This window comes from Jaculus jaculus, chromosome X, assembly GCF_020740685.1.
Source record: "Jaculus jaculus isolate mJacJac1 chromosome X, mJacJac1.mat.Y.cur, whole genome shotgun sequence".
NCBI classification, from domain to species: Eukaryota; Metazoa; Chordata; class Mammalia; order Rodentia; family Dipodidae; genus Jaculus; species Jaculus jaculus.
Genome location: NC_059125.1, coordinates 1,921,579 through 1,940,705, shown reverse-complemented (window position 1 = coordinate 1,940,705; position 19,127 = coordinate 1,921,579). Strand labels below are relative to the sequence as shown.

The following is a 19,127-nucleotide window of genomic DNA, read 5'->3' as shown; positions in this document are numbered from 1 at the left end:
GTGCTGTGCATGCCCTGTCTGGGGACCCTGGGGGGCTGTCCTGCAACACAACGCGAGTATACAGCCTTGGTGCCCTCAGACACCACATGTTTCCCCGCGACCCAGAACAGCTGTCAAACAGCAATCCAAGCCAGTCATCCTCTCACATAAGGTGTCCATCATGAGGCCTTATATATTTTTTTCAAATTTTTATTAACAACTTCCATGATTATAAAAAATATCCCATGGTAACACCCTCCTTCCCCCCACTTTCCCCTGTGAAACTCCATTCTCCATCATATCCCCTCCCCCTCTCAATCAGTCTCTCTTTTATTTTAATGTCATGATCTTTTCCTCCTCTTATGATGGTCTTGTGTAGGTAGTGTGAGACACTGTGAGGTCATGGATATCCAGGCCATTTTGTGTCTAGAGGAGCATGTTGTAAGGAGTCCTACCCTTCCTTTGGCTCTTACATTCTTTCCGCTACCTCTTCCACAATGGACCCTCAACCTTGGAAGGTGTGATAGAGATATTATAGTACTGAGCACTCCGGTCACTTCTTTCCAGCACCATGGTGCCTTCTGAGTCATCCCAAGGTCACTGCCATCTGAAAAGAAAAGACTCTCAACCAAAAGTGAGAGTAACATTAATATAAGGGTATGAACATTAAAAGAAGTGCTTACTGGGCAGATTGATAAGTACAGTATATACATTTAGCCAGACAGTAGCAGACATTACAACCCTAGGGCTCATGACCACCCCTGTTTTAAGTTTTCTGTATCAGGGATGTATTCCTTCCCATGGAGTGGGCCTCCAGTCCAATTAGAGGGCAGTTGGTTTCCACCATGTCAGATGTGCCACTATTGCACCTGTTGGCTCATTTGGCCTGGCTGGCCAAATCTAAGGCTTGCAGTGTCCACTGTTGAGTGTCTTCACTGGTGATTTCTCTTTCTCCCATTCAGCTGTATGCAGAATGGCTTCTTCCAGCTTTCTGTCAGTGAGGCCTTATATTTTTAAAACATCTTTTATTTATTTATTTGAGAGAGAATGGGCATGTCAGAGCCTCTAGCCACAGCAAATGGACTCCAGATGCATGTGCCACGGTGTGCATTTGGCTTACGTAGGTACTGGGGAATCGAACCTGGGTCTTTAGGCTTCACAGGCAAGTGCCTTAACAGCTAAGTCTTCTCCCCAACCCATCCTCCTTATTTTTTGAGACAGGGTCAGTCATTGAACCTAGAGCTTACTGATTTGGCTACTCTAGCTGGCCAGTGAGCTCCAGGCATCCCGTTGTCTTCGTCTCACCGGCACTGGAAGTACAAGTATATGCCACCACATCTGGGTATACACAGGTGCAGCAAAGTTTTACCCACTGAGCCATCTCTCCAGCCCCTAAAACAATAGTTTTGTGCTCATGTGTGTGTTCGTGTGTGTACATGTAAAAGTGTGGGTGCATGTGTACCACAGCTCACGTGTAGAGGTTAGAGGACAACTGTCAGGCCAATTCTCACCTTGTTACTTCATCCTCTTCTTATTTTTTGTTTTTTGAGGTAGGTTCTCACTCTGGCCCAGGCTGACCTGGAATTAACTATGTAGTCTCAGGCTGGCCTCGAACTCACGGTGATCCTCCTACCTCTGCCTCCCGAGTGCTGGGATTAAAGGTGTATGCCACCATGCCTGGCTATTTCATCTTTTGAGGCAGGGTTTCTCTGTCTGGATCTTACTCTGTTGTTGAGATTTGGCTCTGTTGTTGTTCCTTGTTGCAGCCTATGCACTCCTGGAAAATTCCCCTGTCTCTGCTTTCCATATCACTGTCAGCATACTGGGGTTACAGACGCCTACCATGCCTTCTTGCTTTTTAGTTAGAGTCTAGGGAGGATCAAACTCAGGCACTTAGGCTTAGGCAGTGGGAGCTTTATCCATCAATCCATCTTTCCAGCCCCTTAAAACAAATCTTATAAAAATATATAAAATGCTAGCCGGGCGTGGTGACACATGCCTTTCATTCCAGCACTTGGGAGACAGAGATAGGAGGATTGCCGTGAGTTCGAGGCCACCCTGAGACTCCATAGTGAATTTCAGGTCAGCCTGGGCTAGAGTGAGACCCTACCTCAAAAAGCCAAACCAAAACAAACAACATATGTTCATGTATATACATGTATATATATGTATATATGTATATGTGTGTGTGTGTGTGTATATATATATGTATATATATATATATATATATGGTGGTGTCAAGCTCAGAATATTTGTCTCCTGCTAGATATGTGTGATGGTTAGTTTTATGTATCAGCTTGAGTGGGTCATGAGGTTCCTGGGAAGTGACTCAAACATTATTCTGGGTGGAACTGTAAGAATGTTTCTGCAAGGCATGCACATTGGAAGTATAGACTGGGTAAAGCAGATTGCCCTGACTGATGTGGGTGAACCCTACTGGCTCAGTTGAAGATATGAATGGAACTGAGATGGTAAGACCAAAGTTGTCTGGCCTGTTGGTTTCCTAGGAGTAACAGATGGTAAGACCCTATTGCTGAAGACTTCATATGCATAGGCAGCAAGGTCACTAAGAAATCAAACTGGTACTGAGCTGAAAGCCTCCCTGTAGACCAGCCAACTGTAAGCTGGAAAAAGGTGCACTGCATGCAGCCTATGGGAGACAGAATCATCAGTGGTGAAAACAGTGGACACCGGAAGCCTCAAGTTTGGTCAGATAGGCCAAATGACTGAATGGGTACAATAGTGGCATGTCTGCTCTGGGGGAAACCAACTGCTCTCTAATTGGACCGGAGGCCCACTGTAAGGGAGGGAATACATGCCTGGTACTGAAAACCTAATCAAAAGCCTATGGCAGGGGAGGTCATGTGCCTTAGGAGTATAAAGTCTGCTCTTGTCTGGCTGAATGCATATATTATTCTCACCAAACTGCCCCCAAAGCACTACACTTAATGTTCACACCCATATATTAATGCTACTCTCACTTCTGCTTAGAGAAGCTTCTCTTTTCAGATGACACTGACCAGTGGGATGACCCAAAAGGCACCATAGCGCTGAGAAGATGTGACAGAGCATTGAGACATCTCGATCACACCTTCCAAGGCTCAGGGTCCATTGTGGAAGAGGTGGTGGAAAGAATGTAGGAGCCAAAGGAAGGGTAGCACTCCTGACAATGCAACTGGCCAGACAGAAATTGGCCTTGGTATTCATGAACTCGCAGTGGCTAGCAATACCTTCACCAAACCCTCATAATAGAGGAAAAAGACGATGGCATCAAAGTAAAAGAGAAACTCATGGAGAGAGGGAGGGAATATGACGGAGAGTGGAGTTGTGAAGGGGAACGTAGGGGATGGGAGGGAAATATCATGGTTTACTGTCTGTAAGTACAGAAGTTGTCAATTAAAAAAAAAAAAAAAACCAAAAAAAAAGATCTGTCTGGCCTGAGCTGAGGCAAGTGTTTTCAGGCACTTGCAATGGAACAAAGATTTCAGCCGCATGCCATCAGCCCCTCCGGGTCTTAAGTGTTGTAAGGCTCTTCATCCTCTACCCTCTCCATCCTTGCTCAGGAATCAGACATTCTCTTTTCTTCCTGCCTGGGTCAGACCACTCTCACTCACCCTGGATATTCTTCTCTAGCAGACTTCCCTGCCTCTCTCTGCTACAGCCTGGGTTCCCCTGTCTCTTGGCTTCTCCTGTGGAATGTCTTTGATTCAAACATGACAGAGTCCCATTCCTCACTATGCTCTAATCTCAAAAGGCAAGAAAATGTAAGGCTAGTATGCCACCAAGACAAATGAGAAAATCCATTTATTTTACAAATATTTTAGGGCTGGAGAGATGGCTTAGCGGTTAAGCGCTTGCCTGTGAAGCCTAAGGACCCAGGTTCGAGGCTCGATTACCCAGGACCCACGTTAGCCAGATGCACAAGGGGGCGCACACATCTGGAGTTTGTTTGCAGTGGCTGGAGGCCCTGGCGCGCCCATTCTCTCTCCCTCTCTCCCTCTTTCTGTCTGTTGCTCTCAAATAAATAAATAAAAATAACAACAACAAAAAATATTTTATTTATTTATTTGCAGCAGAAAGAAGAGAGAGAGAGACCTACAGAGAGAAAACAGGGGTGTCAGGGCGTGTAGCCACTGCAAATGAACTCCAGATTCATGCACCACTTTGTGCATCTCGCTTTACATGGATACTGGGGAACCGAACACAAGTTGTTAAGCTTTACAGGCAAGCGTCTTAACTGCTGAGCCATCTCTCCAGCTCAAGAAAATCCATTTTTTTAAATCTTTGTCATAAGCTACACAGAACCAACAAGGTAACAGATGCATGGCTGTTCCCAGCAAATGCTGGTTTTATCACCCCCAGTTTCCCCTTCTCCTCATACGTCTCCTGGGAGGACAGCCACATGCCCAGCTGTGAATACTGATGCAGAGTTGCAGACTTATTTAGGGCGTGCAGGCTGGTATCCACAGCGAGGTGCAAGGGTGACTTTAAGAAATTTTCAGAGGAGCTGTGGAATAGCATCCGTCTTATAGGGATAGGTTTCTTGCGAGGCAGCGCTGTAGCATATAGGACACTGTCTTGCCCTGTCGCTTAGCTCTGCCTCAGGAGTACTGCAAGCCCTCATAAGTCAAAGCAGTGTTGGTCTTGTATGCAGGACCATCTGCAAGAAGGGGGATCCCATTGCTACTTCGTGGCAGTGCATGTCAGAGTCTCTTCTGGGACCCCTTTCCACATAGCCCAAGGGTATGGATCCAGTACAAATCTTGTCTGGGAGACAAATGATAATTTTGGCATCATGCTGTGCCTTATGAGAACTTTTTGTTTAACTCCTTTCTTTCTTTTTTTAAAGATTTTTATTTATTTCTTTGATTATTTGAGAGTGACAGAGAGAGAAAGAGGCAGAGAGAGAGAGAGAGGAGAGAATGGGCGCGCCAGGGCTTCCAGCCACTGCAAGCGAACTCCAGACGCGAGCGCCCCCTTGTGCATCTGGCTAACGTGGGACCTGGGGAACCGAGCCTCGAACCGGGGTCCATAGGCTTCACAGGCAAGCGCTTAACCGCTGTGCCATCTCTCCAGCCCTGTTTAACTCCTTTCTTGCCTCAGCCAATTTGTGGTGTTTTTCTTATCCACTAGGTTAAAGTCTTTTTCCCTTAGCCCCTCACGAAATAAACCTATGTTTCTCCCATCACATTCTTCTGGAAGGGTGCATTGACACATGTCCCTACCTCCATTTTCAGCCTCCTCTGCCCCGCTGTGTGCCAGGGACATTGTTGCCTGTGTACTGCATCTCCTGGTGCCTCTGGGAAGGTTTGGTCCTTCAGCCTTCAGTAAATACTGAGTCCTTGCTGCATGTACTAATGCCGGCCATGCATCAGCTCACTTTGCTGAGTTCTGCCAGACTAGACTTGGCTCAGGTATAAGAACTCTTTCCATACCTGGAACCAGATGTTAACTAGCGCCTGCTTCTCAAAGCCAAATGCATGCCAACCTAAATTTATGTGTATTTACACTTCTGCTTAGATGTGGTGTTTGGCACACCTGTTTGTGCTAAAATGAGTCATATTGCAAAGCTTAAGGTCAAAGACCAGGGAATGGGGGCTCGGGAGATGGCTCAGTGGCTAAAGACACTTGCTTGCAAGATTGCCCACCCAAGTTCAATTCCATAGTACCCATGTAAAGCTGGATGCAAAGTGGCTCTTGTGTCTATGTTCCCAATGTATCTGTGGCAATGGAAGAATGGGAGGTAGAATCAGAAGAATCTGGAAGTTTGAGGTCCAGCTAGACTGGTGCACATGAAACCAAATGATAACAACAAAATAACAACAAAGGAGCCCTTGTCTAAAGTAAGGTGGAGGGAAAAGCACACACTCAGAGATAGATAGATAGATAGATATAGATAGATAGATAGATAGTGTCTGTCCAGATATTCTGGTTATACCTGCCTCCATTTTAAGGTCAACTGATGAGCAAATTTCCTTCCATGTGCATCCTCAATTCCCCTTTGCCATGTGCAAATGACTATGCTTTGGATTATAAGTGTTCCCCAAAGGCCTGTGTGTGAGAGGTTTGGGCACCAGCCTGTGGTATAACTGGGAGGTGGTGGAAACTTTCAGAGGTGGGACCTAGTGGGAGGAAGTCATGTCACTGGGGGGTATGCCCTATGAAGGGACTATTGAAACCCTGGTGCCTTCTATATCTATCTGTCTGTGTCTCTCATTCTTCGCCACCATGAAGTGAGCAGCTAGACTGAAACCTCTAAAACTATGAGCCAGAATAAACCTGTCCTCCCCTAGGCAATTTGTCACAGCAACCGAAAGCTGACCAGCACAGTAACCTATCACAGGTTCGGTGAGTTAGAAGGTGGATGGGGCCGGTATTATTCTATCTCCACCTTAGCTATAATTCCCCTTTCCAGCTTTTCCCTACTAGTCCATTCTCAAGTACCCATTTATGTGTTCTTGGCACATTTTATAAAGGGCTGGAGTATTTTCTGAGCATACACAATGCCCTGGATTCCATCCCCAGCATGGTACCAAAGAAGGAAGAAAAGAAAAAGACAATGTTTACATAAATGGAGTTTTGTATCTGTGTTCTTTTAAATAAATATTTATTTTTGTGTGTGCGTGTGTGCGTGTGTGTGCACACACACACCACTGCAGATGAATGCCAGAGCTGTGTGCCAACCTCTGTGTCTGGCTATGTGGGTGGCTTGGGAACTGAACTCAGGCCAGCAGGCTTTGCAAGTGAGAACCTTTAATTGCTAAGTGTTCTTGCCAGCCTCTGTGTGCTTTTTTTTTCAATTATCTGATTTATTAGAAATTTATTTTTTCTTTTAAACATCCTGTTCTGCTGCTTCCTTGGCCCTTTTTGCTTGGATGCCGAAGAGATGGGCATTGGCATGGGCCCTATGAAGACTTGTGAAAGCCTTGAAGTTCTCCTCTGTGATGGGTCAGGCTTTCTTCCTTTTTGTAGATGTTGCGAATGGGCATCACGGGTCCAGTCAACTGAGTAGTCAATTTGGTCAGTTTGGTTTCTTTTTTATTTTTAATTTATTTTTGTTCATTTTTATTTAATTATTTGAGAGTGACAGAGAGAGAGGGAGAGAGAGAGAGATAATAGGCAGGCCAGGGCTTCCAGCCACTGCAAACGAACTCCAGACGCGTGCGCCCCCTTGCGCATCTGGCTAACGTGGGTCCTGGGGAATCGAGCCTCGAACCGGGGTCCTTAGGCTTCCCAGGCAAGTGCTTAACCGCTAAACCATCTCTCCAGTCCCTGTCTCGCTTCTTGGGGGCAGAGGGCTTACTGGGGAAGAGGATGAGCTAGGAGCGTGCTCCTTCAGGCTCTGCAGACTGGCCTGCAGAGACTCCGTGGACGTGTCCCGCCTCCTCGGGTCCACAGAGATACAATAGCCCGGGCCACCTTTTTGGGGTGTGGTAGCGCCCGGTGGGACATGGGACACCGCATGAAGGAAGGGCCGGACGCGGGCCAAGGGGCGGCGATGCCTTGCGTCTGCGGATCTTCCGCGCTGGCTGGTTGAACCACGTGCTCACTCGTCGCTGCCAGTCTTGGTGGACTAGGGGCTTCGGGATCCTGCCATTCGGGCTGGGCACGGTGGCTGCCTCCTGTGTAGGAGAATGGCCGAGCGGAAAAGCTCGGTGTTCTTTTGGTTTACCTTCTTTCTTATCTTGCATTTTTTCACATATTAATCATTCTGGATCATAGTCCATTGTAGTTCATATCGCCATTTTTTTTTTTGGTTTGTTTTCTCAAGTTAGGGTGTCACTGTAGCCCAGGCTGACTTGGGATTCACTAGGTAGTCCTGGGCTGGCCTCCACTCGAAGAAATCCTCCTGCCTCTGCCTCTCGAGTGGTGGCATTAAAGGCGTTCACCGCCATGCCCAGCACTATTTATTTATTCATTTGTTGATGGGCATTTAAATTGTTTATAGTTTTTTTTTTTTTTTTACAGTGCTTGACCATTATTAAGGAAACTATCTGTGTATTTGTTTACAAGGGTTGGTATGGGCACATGTTCTCATTTCTCTTAGATTGATGCCTAAAACTGAAATGGCTGGAACCTACTGTAGGCATAGGTTTAAATTTTAAGAAATAAATTTTGTGAAACAATAAAATAATCCAATAAAGTGGCATACCACTCTACAAGCTGCGGGCAGGAGTTAGAGTTTCTCCACATCCTTACCAACACCTGTGGTTACGCTTCAACATTTCAGCCACACATGATACCTTTTAAAATATCAGGTTATTGTAGTTGACAACTGGATGATTTTTACGACTTAATTAGGGACTTAAAAATCTCATTTTAGGCACTGGAGAGATGGCTTAGCAGTTAAGGTGCTTGCCTGTGACTCCTAAGGACACAGATTTGGTTCCCCTGTACCCACATAAGCTAGATGCACATGCATGGTGGTGTATGCATCTGGAATTTTGTTTACAGTGACTGGAAGCCCTGATGTGCCCATTCTCTCTCTCTCTGTCCTAAGCAAAAGAATAATAATAAAATATATAATTAAAAAAATCATTTTAGGGGGCTAATGAGATAGCTCAGTCAATAAAGTGCTTACCTTACAATCATGAAGACACACCTTTGATACCCAAACCCACATAAAACTGTCAGGGGTGGGGCTGGAGAGATGGCTTAGTGGTTAAGGCATTTGCCTGCAAAGCCAAAGGACCCAGGTTCGACTCCTCAGGACCCATGTTAGCCAGATGCACAAGGGGGCACACATGTCTGGAGTTCGTTTGCAGTGGCTGCGGGCCCTGGCACACCCATTCTCTCTCTCTCCCTGCCTATTTTTGTATATCTCCCTTTCTCAAATAAATAAAAAAAAAACAACATACATATTCTTTTAAAAAAATGTCAGGGGGTGGTGGTGTGTGCTTGTTAGCTTGTTATCTCAGCCTCAAGGAAGCAGAGACAGGAAGATCCATGGGGCTTTCTGGCTAACCAGTCTAGCCTACTTGGAGAGCTCTAGGCTTACCATGAATGGTAAACAGGCTCCTGACGTACACCCCAGGGCTTCTACATGCATGTGCGCATCACTACAAACACACACACACACACCTCACTTTGATTATCTCTAAAACAGGGATAATGCGATTTTCTTTTTCCTACAAAGTTAGGTTGTTTGCTTGAGGGTCAAAGAGCAAATGTGAATGAAAGTATACTATCATCATCTACAAGCGCATGTATAACAGACAGCCACACGCCACTGGGATGAACTTCCAGACCAGGCACAGTTATGGGAGAAAGCGATTTACTGACTCGGGGGAAGTTCCATAATAGCCAAAGAAGCTGGTCGGCTTTCACAGGTCCAAGCACAGAGAGAGAAGAGACACCTCTGAAAAGCAAGCAAGCAAGCACACTTAGGAACTCAGACACTTTGCATGTCTTTCGATGGGAATTCCAAATCCACCCCCCCACCTTAGGGCAGGACCCTAGGATCCACCCACAGTGACACCTCCTCCAGCCAGGTGACTGCAAATCTAAATGCCAAAATTTAATAAAATCTTGAATATGTTCAGGGCCATCCATCCAATCTACTACAACATGTAAAATTGAACTGTTTTTCTGGAATTCTATTTTTATATGTTTATGTTAATATCATGGTTTCTGACAAAATACAGATCTTGAGGAAAATGCTGTCTTGCACAAAATCAAATGTTCTACACACCTTAATTTCACCTTTAAGTCAAATAGGAAGCTTTTCTAGCACCCTCCTTACTAGTAAAGGAGCAAGATCAATTGTCGGTCACTGATCACACCCCCAAGGACTCAGTCTGCCATCTGTGACATACATGGTCCCTGCTTTCCAGAAGGGCATGTTCCCTGACTTACTGAGCCTTGAAAGAGAATTGCTCCATTTCACACACAACTGTGGGTTGGGAATGATCACATGCCTTGATTATTAAAACTTTCAAAAATCGTGCTAAATATAAACATGAACATTTTAATTTGGGGGCCAACAAAGTGCCTGTATGTTCATCTCATCATCCACACCGAGTCACCTGCTTGCTTGATTTTCCTGTTTGCTTAAGTACGGGGACAGGGAGCCAAGCTTTTAGAGCTGAACTGTTTTTTTTTTTTCAACATTTAAAAAAAAAATTATTTATTTATTTATTTGAGAGCAACAGACACCGAGAGAAAGACGTATAGAGGAAGAGAGAGAGAATGGGCGCGCCAGGGCTTCCAGCCACTGCAAACGAACTCCAGACGCGTGTGCCCCCTTGTGCATCTGGCTAACGTGGGACCTGGGGAACCGAGCCTTGAACCGGGGTCCTTAGGCTTCACAGGCAAGCGCTTAACTTTAAGCCATCTCTCCAGCCCTGTTTTTTTTTTTTTTTTAAGCTTCCTTCTCCCACTGCAAAATCCAGCATCGCATTCACATGGAGGAGCAGCTGGAGACTAATGCATTCCGAGAACTCCCATTCTCAAGAGGAGAGGATATGCCATGCTACCCGATGGCTCAGTGGGTAAAGGACATGCCCCTTAAGCATGAGGGCCTGAGTTCAGATCCTCAGCACTCACACAAAAGCCAAGCATGTGCCGACAATCCCAGGCAGGGGGAGGGGCTCATTGGCTAGCTAATTGAGCCTCTAGGGTCAGTGAGAGACCTGTCTGAAAAATGTAAGATGAAGGGCTGGAGAGATGGCTCAGTGGTTAAAGGTGCTTGCTTGCAAAACTTGCCAGCTTGGGCTTGATGCCACAGTACCCACATAAAATCAGATGCACACAGTAGTTCATGTGTCTTGAGTTCGTTTGCAGCAACAGCGGACCCGGGTGTGCCCATTCTTTCTCTCTCTTTCTCAAAAAAAATATTTTAAAAAGGTGGACAGCGATGAAAACACTCAATGTTGTTTTCTGGTCTCCACACACACACACACACACACACACACACACGTGCATGCACACTTACACATACATACACTTGCACACACATGAACGCAAACACATGTGCATGCATACCAAACGCAAGGATTGTTCCATCACTCAAAGTTGTTTTTTTTTCTAAAAAATTATTTTAAGTTTTTGACAGAAAGAGGGAGAGAGAGAGAATGGGCTGCATCCTAGGGAATCGAACCTGGGTCCTTTGGCTTTGCAGGCAAGTGCCTTAACCGCTAAGCCATCGCTCCAGCCTGATTTTTTTTGTATGACATTAATGCGCCAGGATTAGTTGAAGATTCTGAAGGAATGTAATCAAAGGTGCAGAACACTAATGCCACTCTTACTTCTCTCCTTATATTGTGACAACCAACAATGACATTAGCCAATGGACACATCATCATCCCAGGTTGAAAATTGCCTGTATAAAGTGTTATGGAACTAGATTTCTGAAAGATACATATATTTTTTCATAACGCCTTTTGTTGGCTTGCTTTTTTAAAAATTACTTTTTTTTCTTTTTTTTTTTTTTTACTTTTTATTTATTTATTTGAGAATGACACACAGAGAGAAGGAGGCAGAGAGAGAGCGAGGAGAAAGAATGGGCGTGCCAGGGCTTCCAGCCACTGCAAACGAACTCCAGATGCGTGCGCGCTCCCTTGTGCATCTGGATAACGTGGGACCTGGGGAATCGAGCCTCGAACCAGGGTCCTTAGGCTTCACAGGCAAGCACTTAACCGCTAAGCCATCTCTCCAGCCCTAAAAATTACTTTTATTTATGTGAAAGCAGAGAGAGATAGAAGAGAGGCAGAGAGAATGGACACACCAGGGCCTCCAGCTGCTGCAAACAAACTCCAGATACGTGCGTCACTATGTGCATCTGGCTTTGCGTGGGTACTGGGGAATCGAACGTGAGTCGTTAGGTTTTACAGGCAAGTGCCTTAACTGTTGAGCCATCTCTCCAACCCATACAGTAGGTTATTTATTTATTTGGTCTTGCTACATCCCAGGCTGACCTGGAATTCACTATGCAGTCTCAGGGTGGTCTTGAACTCACAGTGATCCTCCTGCCTCTGCCTCTCAAGTGCTGGGATTAAAAGCGTGCACCACTATGCCTGGCCTGTTTGGTTCTTTGAGACAGGGTCTCATGTAGCCCAGGTTGACTTTCATTTAACATATGGTGAATGATCTTTTAAAATTAATCTACTGGGGATGTGTGTGAGTGCATGCCATGGCATGCACATGGAGCTCAGAGGACAATTTTCTGGTAGGCCCTTGCTGTCCACTTCTTTTTTTTTGGGGGGGGGTGGAGGTAGGGTCTCACTCTGGTCCAGGCTGACCTGGAATTCACCATGTAGTCTCAGGGTGGCCTCAAGCTGGAAGCGATCCTCCTCCCTTTGCCTCCTGAGTGCTGGGATCAAAGGTGTGCACCACCACACCGGGCTTTGCCGGCCTCATTGGGAGGTAAGGTTTCTCATTGTTGTTTACCATTCCATTCACAAACTTCAAGAAAAATTCTTCTGTTTCCACCTCCCTTCTCACTTTAAGGCACATTGGGATTACAGAAACCCATGATAGCCTCAGGCTTTTACATGGGGTCTGGGCATTTGAATCCGGGAACCCAGGGTTGTGCAGCAAGCACTCGATCAACTAAGCCATCTCTCCAGCCTCTTTTTGTTTTTTTTTTAAGACAGTGAGTCATTATGCAGCCCAGACTGGCCTGAAATTTGAAGGGATCCTCTCTAGGGCTGGGATTACAGGCATGTGCCAACACACCTTGCTTATTATCTTTTTTTTTTTTTTTAAGTTTATGAAGCTGTGCTGTGGCTTTAAGAAGTAATAGGACAGGCTCCAGTGTAGCTAACAAGTCAGCTACACATAGCTGGGTAATCTGGGCTGGGAAATTTTTTTCACATAGCAGTAGTAATTAATTTTTCCTTTCTCTTTAATATTTTTAAAAGAAACATTCTATTTATTTATTGGAGAGAGAGAGAGGCAGATAGACAGAATGGGTGGGTTCACTAGGAGTTTGTTCTCTTTAATTATTATTATTTTATTTACTTATTTATTTGAAAGTGACAGAGAGAGAAAGAGGGAGAGAGAGAGAGAGAGAGAGAGCAAGAGAGAGAGAATGGGTACGCCAGGGCCTCCGGCCACTGCAAACGAACTCCAGATGTGTGCGCCCCTTGTACATCTGGCTAACGTGGGTCCTGGGAAATTGAGCCTCGAACCGGGGTTCTTAGGCTTCACAGGCGAGCGCTTAACCACTAAGCCATCTCTCCAGCCCCCTTTAATTATCTTTATATTTATTTTTATTTATTTCAGAGTGATAGAGAGAAAGAGGCAGATAGAAAGGGCGCGCTAGAGCCTCCAGCCACTGCAAACGAACTCCAGATGTGTGCGCCCCTTGTACATCTGGCTAACGTGGGTCCTGGGGAATCAAGCCTCAAACCGGGGTCCTTAGGCTTCACAGGTGAGCGGTTAACCACTAAGCCATCTCTCCATACCTGTCTTTAATTTTTTTTAAAGAAAATGGGAGGGGAGGTTAGGGAGATGGCTCATTGGGTAACGTGCTTTCTGTGCAACTCTGAATACCTGGTTCAGGTCTCCAGACCCCACCTAGGAGCCAGAAGGTGTGACAGGCTTTTGTAATTCCAGCGCACCTGTGCTGAACGAGGAAGGGGGGCAGGACTTTTTTCAGAAGCTAGCAAATGGAACAGTGAATAACAAGAGACCCTGCCTCAGATTCAGAGGAAGCCAAGAACTGACCCAAAACTTGTCCTCTGACTTTCACAACTCACTGTTGCACACGTGTGCCCACACTCGCACACCAAATAAGTATCTTTTCAAAACAATAGTTTATTTTTATGTATTTATTTGAGCGAGAGAAAGGAGAGACAGGGAAGGAGAGGTTTGGATGGAGACTGGGCATGCCAGGGCCTCTAGACATTGCAACCAAACTCCAGACGCTTGCGCCACCTTGTGCATCTGGCTAATGTGAGTCCTGGGGAATCGAACCTGGGTCATTTAGCTTTGCAGGCAAGTGCCTTAACTGCTAGGCCATCTCTGCAGCCCCAAATAAGTAGCTTTTTAAAATAAAGAAAATGGGAGGGAGAAGAGAAATGAAATCAGAAAAAATAAAGCCAGAAAACCTTTGCTGCCCGCGTTGGAACCAATCCCGTTACTCCTGATTAACCCCTTTTCCTACAGGAGAGAACTTCCAAATGTTGATTTTTTTTTCTTTTTTGCAAACATAAATTTGTAAAACCAGAGAACCCTAGTTCTTGTCAAGACAGTATGGATTGTGGGTAAATTGGTTTTTTCCAGTTTTCAACACCGATAAAAGATTTAGCCTGTAACCCCAGTCTTGTGGGGAGCTGAGACTTGACAATCGATGGGGTGGGGTTTTCTGGTCAGCCAGTCTGACTAGAAAAGCAGCAGCTTCTGGCTCAGTAGAGACTTTATCGCAAGGAAACCAGTGAATGAGCAACAGAGGAAGACATGCAACCCCCCCCTCTGGCCTCAGCATCTGTACACACACCTACATGCACCACTACGTATGTACAAGAAAGGGATGTATTCTGCCATTCTGCCCAGAAGGCACAGGAAGTTTCTGGAAAATCTCAGTGTCAGAGGCGGGATACCTTCCAGTGAGCAGTTGCTAGCTGGCATTGTGCTGGGTGGTGTTATGCTGACTGATGAGGGGAGAAAAGTCACTGTCTTACCCAGCAGTGAACTCTGTGACCTTCACAACTATCCAGCCAGGCAAGTTGTGCCCACTGGGGCCAGAGGGGCATGACTGTCACGGAGTACCCAACTGCTCTCTGACTTAATGTTCATGAAGACAAGAGCCTATGTTTGGCTCCGTGGATATGTCATGCCTGGCAACTTGCTCTCTTGACTATGCATGTCCATTTATTAATGCTGCACCCATCTTTGGCCAGAGAAACTCTTCCCTTTGCAATTGAAAGGGACTACTGAGGAAATTCAAAACCCAGGAGCACTGAAAACAAGTGACTGCTTAGTGCTCAGCACAAAATGAGACATCTGTATCACCCCCTCCAAGGCTCAGGAAACCCTGCAGAAGAGGGCGCAGCAAGAATGGGACAGCTGGGCTGGAGGGACGGCTTTGCAATTAAGGCGCTTGTCTTCAAAGCCAAGGGACCTAGGTTCAACTCCTCAGGACCCACGTAAGCCAGATGCACAAGGTGGCGCATGCATCTGGAGTTCGTTTGCAGTGGCTGGAGGCCCTGGTGCACCCTTTCTCTATCTGCATCTTTCTCTGTCTCTCAAGTAAATAATAAGAATATATATATATATTTTCGAGGTAGGGTCTCCCCCTAGCCCAGGCTGACCTGGAATTAACTATGTAGTCTCAGGGTGGCCTTGAACTCACTCCGATCCTCCTACCTCTGCCTCCCAAGTGCTGGGATGAAAGGCGTGTACCAGGGCTGGGGAGATGGTTTAGCGGTTAAGCGCTTGCCTGTGAAGCCTAAGGACCCTGGTTTGAGGCTTGATTCCCCAGGACCCACATTAGCCAGATGCACAGGGGGGTGCACATGTCTGGAGTTCGTTTGCAGTGGCTGGAGGCCCTGGTGTGCCCATTCTCTCTCTGTCTGCCTCTTTCTCTCTCTCTGTCACTTGCAAATAAATAAATAAAATTAAAAAAAAATAAAAAAGGCGTGCACCACCACGCCCAGCTTATTTATATAATTTTTAAGATTTTTAAAAAAAATTATTTATTTATTTATTTGAGAGCGACAGACACAGAGAGAAAGACAGATAGAGGGAGAGAATGGGCACACCAGGGCTTCCAGCCTCTGCAAACGAACTCCAGATGCGTGCGCCCTTTTGTGCATCTGGCTAACGTGGGACCTGGGGAACCGAGCCTCGAACCGGGGTCCTTAGGCTTCATAGGCAAGCGCTTAGCCGCTAAGCCATCTCTCCAGCCCAGAAGATATTTTTAAAAAGAATGTAGGAGCTGGCTGGGTGTGGGGGTGCACACCTTTGATCCCAGCATTCAGGTAGGAGGATCACTGTAAGTTCTAGAGCAGCTTGGGACTATAGACTGAATTCCAGGTTAGCCTGGGGCTCTACCACAAAAACAGTAAGAGTATGGTAGCTGGAATATGGGGAGGGGTGCTGTGAGCCTCTGTTGTCTGAACAAGACACGATCAGTGCAGCCATAACCACACAGCAGCTGTGGATACCTGTACAAGGTACAGCTCAGTCAACGTTCCTCCATGAGGCCCCACCCTCGCTGAGGAGTCAATGGCAATAAATGGGTGCTGGGGAAGGGCGAGTCACCACTGGAGTGGGCGCAAGTAGGGGCTCAGATGGTGTAGGAGGAGGGATAATTGTAATGGGTGATGGGAGTGTATATGATCCAAACCCAATATATTCATGTGTGAAAATTATGAAAGCACTCAAAAAACAATGTCAAATATGATGCAATAAAAAGGCACACCAGAAAAAGGGATATATTCTACTTTTACAAACAATACACATCAAGCATCACAGCAAAAGTTTGCACACACATCAAAGATTTAACACAACGGGGAAGATTTAACATTTCAACACAAAACTACTAGAACCCACAAACTGACTTTTGAAAGCTACTTCTTTCCCTTTCACTCTGTTAATAAAACTAAATGTTCATTTTTTTTTCCTCTTCTTTTTAAGTCCAGGTACATTGTGGTTTGTTCTGTGCACTCAAATGCAGGTTTCTTCTGAGCACCACCCACCACTGGAATGTCCTTGAGGTCAGCACCTAAACTGAATCCCACACTTACACCTGGCCAGGCCAAACAGAGCCATGCCAACAAGATTTTCATTAGACTGAGTGTCCAGAATTCCTGGGTCCTTCCTTTCCCCTTTCCCCTAAGTGATTGAGTGTTCTTTCAAAAATCTGGGGCCGCCATGTAGTCTCTGCAATGAGGGAAGTCGAGGCTCAGCACATGATGCTGTCTAGCCAGTATCTTGGGACTTCCTCCGGTATTTTCGTGGGGGCTCCAGGAAGGGGCGCATTGTTGGAGTCAGAACTTGGTATGCTTCGGTCACCAAGTGGGGATATGAGTCTACCACGGACTTCCATCCCGCGGTCGTCACGATTTCTGAAGCATGATAGCTGATGAAATCCAATGCCTGCTTTTTCAACTGACTTGCGTTATAGAGGTCAGCCAGGATGAGGAATTCTGCAGCCTTCTCCACGGAGAGATTTCTATAGAGAGCCTCCTCACACATGGCCTTCAAACGTTCCAGGTCATACTTGTCAGCAGCCACCAGCAAGCTTTCAGCCATGTTCTGGAGGTTCGGAGCCCTTCCCGTGTAAATGTAGCACATCATTTCCTTGAAGACGTTCAGCTCCATGTCATTGATTTCAAGCTGAATCTGCTCGCCCCTCTCCATGGCATGTTCAATCATGGAGCCAAGCATGAGAGAGCGAGATGCTAAGACAGCTCGGTGAGCCTGAAATTCGTGCCCAGCCACACTCAGACAGCAGTCTGTGAACCGAGAATTCTCCCACATAGCTCCGATGTCGTCGGCCAGCTGGCATTTGGGCACATGCACCTTGTCGAAGTAATTCTGACTGGTAGTGATGATGTAGTCCTGCACCATGTTCACCTCACAGAATAACGTGAGCCTGTCATTAGGGATCAGCCCGTTGGCCTCATCCAGCAGAACGTCTCGATGGATGAATTTCCTGAATCCCCAATCCTTGCCTTGCACAAACTCACACACTCGGTGACTCTCCATACCTTTGGTGTGTTCACCCTGAGCATTCAAGATGGAGAATCGAAACTTGGCTCGGACCTCACCCTTGGGGCTGCTGGCCAGTAACAGGTAGACCGACAAGTAATCCTTGCAGTGCTCATCTATCCCTTTTGGGTTGACTCGCAAGCGCCATTTCAATCTATCATTGTTTCCTGATGTAAAGATGGAACTTCTCATGGCCTCGCCTATTTCCTTCTGGCAAAAGCTAAAGTTACTGATGGTCCACCTACAGGTGAACTTCACGACCTTGATCTGGGTGCAGCACCAGTTTTGGACTGTGTTAGATCTCAACATTTCTGTTGGAGAACGGAGACTTGGAACCCTGGACATCGTGCGTGAGGGTTAAACGAACTCTGAGAGTCAGGGTTAGGAATTCTGGTCGCTTCTTTGCTCCAGTCAGCAGCACAAAGTGGACTTGATCTTTGAAGCAGAAGTCTCTGGAGCAGTGCAGCAGCGGCAGGTCTCTGTTCTGGCCCCGTTCTATAGTACTCACAACCTACAAAAATGAATAAACTCGTAATTACGGGGTACTATGTGATAGTTCAGTCTATGCATGTATCATGTACTGGCTAAATCAAAGTAATTAAAATCCCATCACATTATTTTGCATTTGGAGTCTTTAAGCTCCTGTCTTCTAGTTATTCATAAAACACGTAATGAGGGAGCCTTTTGTGGTGACTCATTGCTACAATGCCAGCACTAAGAAGGCTGAGGTAGGAGGACTGCTCTGAGTTTGAGGCCAGCCTGGGCGGCAGGTAAGGGTTCCAGGACAGCTTGGGCCCTTACAACTTCGGGAATGATTCTCATGGCTCCGCCTTCCATTGCCACAGAGGCATTTATTTGGATTACAGACCTGTGGATCACTTTGGCTGGCTTTAAACTTATTTATTTATTTAGAGAGAGAGAGAAAAAGAGACATTGAGTGAGTGAATATGGCTGTACCAGGACCTCTTGCCACTGCAAAGGGAACTCCAAACACATGTGCCACTTTGCACATCTGGCTTTATGGGGGTACTGAGGATTTAAGCCCTGGAGCAGTATGCTTTATAGCGTCTGTCACTGCAGAGTCACCTCCCCAGCCCTGTGCTGGCTACTTTACGTGGGTCCTGGAGATCAAACTTGGGCCCATAGACTTGTGGAGCACGTGCTTCCAAATGCTGAGATATCCCTTACTCCTTGTTTTCTTGGCAACACACTCTTGTAGCCCAGTATGGCCTTAAGCTCAGCTCTGCAGTGGAGCTTGATCTTGAACTGCTGATCTTCCTGCCTCCACCTCCCAAGCGCAAACTCACATCGAGGCACGGCCACACCACCCCCCTTCTTCTACCTTCATCTCTTTGACTGCAACCTGTGCTTCTACCATCAAGTAAGGACCTTTGTGATGACACTGTGCTGTGAGCCTGCCTGGATCATCCAGCATTGTCCCCTCCATCTCCAGAGCCTTTCCTTAATCCCACCAGCAAAGTCCTTTCTGC

At 46.2% G+C, this 19,127-nt stretch overlaps 1 protein-coding gene and 1 pseudogene across 1 annotated transcript; both read right to left on the bottom strand.

Moving 5' to 3' along the window:
* Positions 1 to 6,799: 6,799 nt before the first annotated feature.
* Positions 6,800 to 7,670, bottom strand: LOC101609220 (annotated as a pseudogene).
* Positions 7,671 to 16,845: 9,175 nt separating this feature from the next.
* LOC101608930 (speckle-type POZ protein-like) lies at positions 16,846 to 17,982 on the bottom strand. The gene has a single exon (XM_045140437.1). The coding sequence runs from the start codon at positions 17,980 to 17,982 to the stop codon at positions 16,846 to 16,848; it is 1,137 nt and encodes a 378-aa protein (XP_044996372.1).
* Positions 17,983 to 19,127: the final 1,145 nt, after the last annotated feature.

What these genes read in the sequence shown, in the direction of transcription:
- LOC101608930 (XM_045140437.1), bottom strand. Translation starts at nt 17,982, where the DNA reads ATGTCCAGGGTTCCAAGTCTCCGTTCTCCAACAGAAATGTTGAGATCT.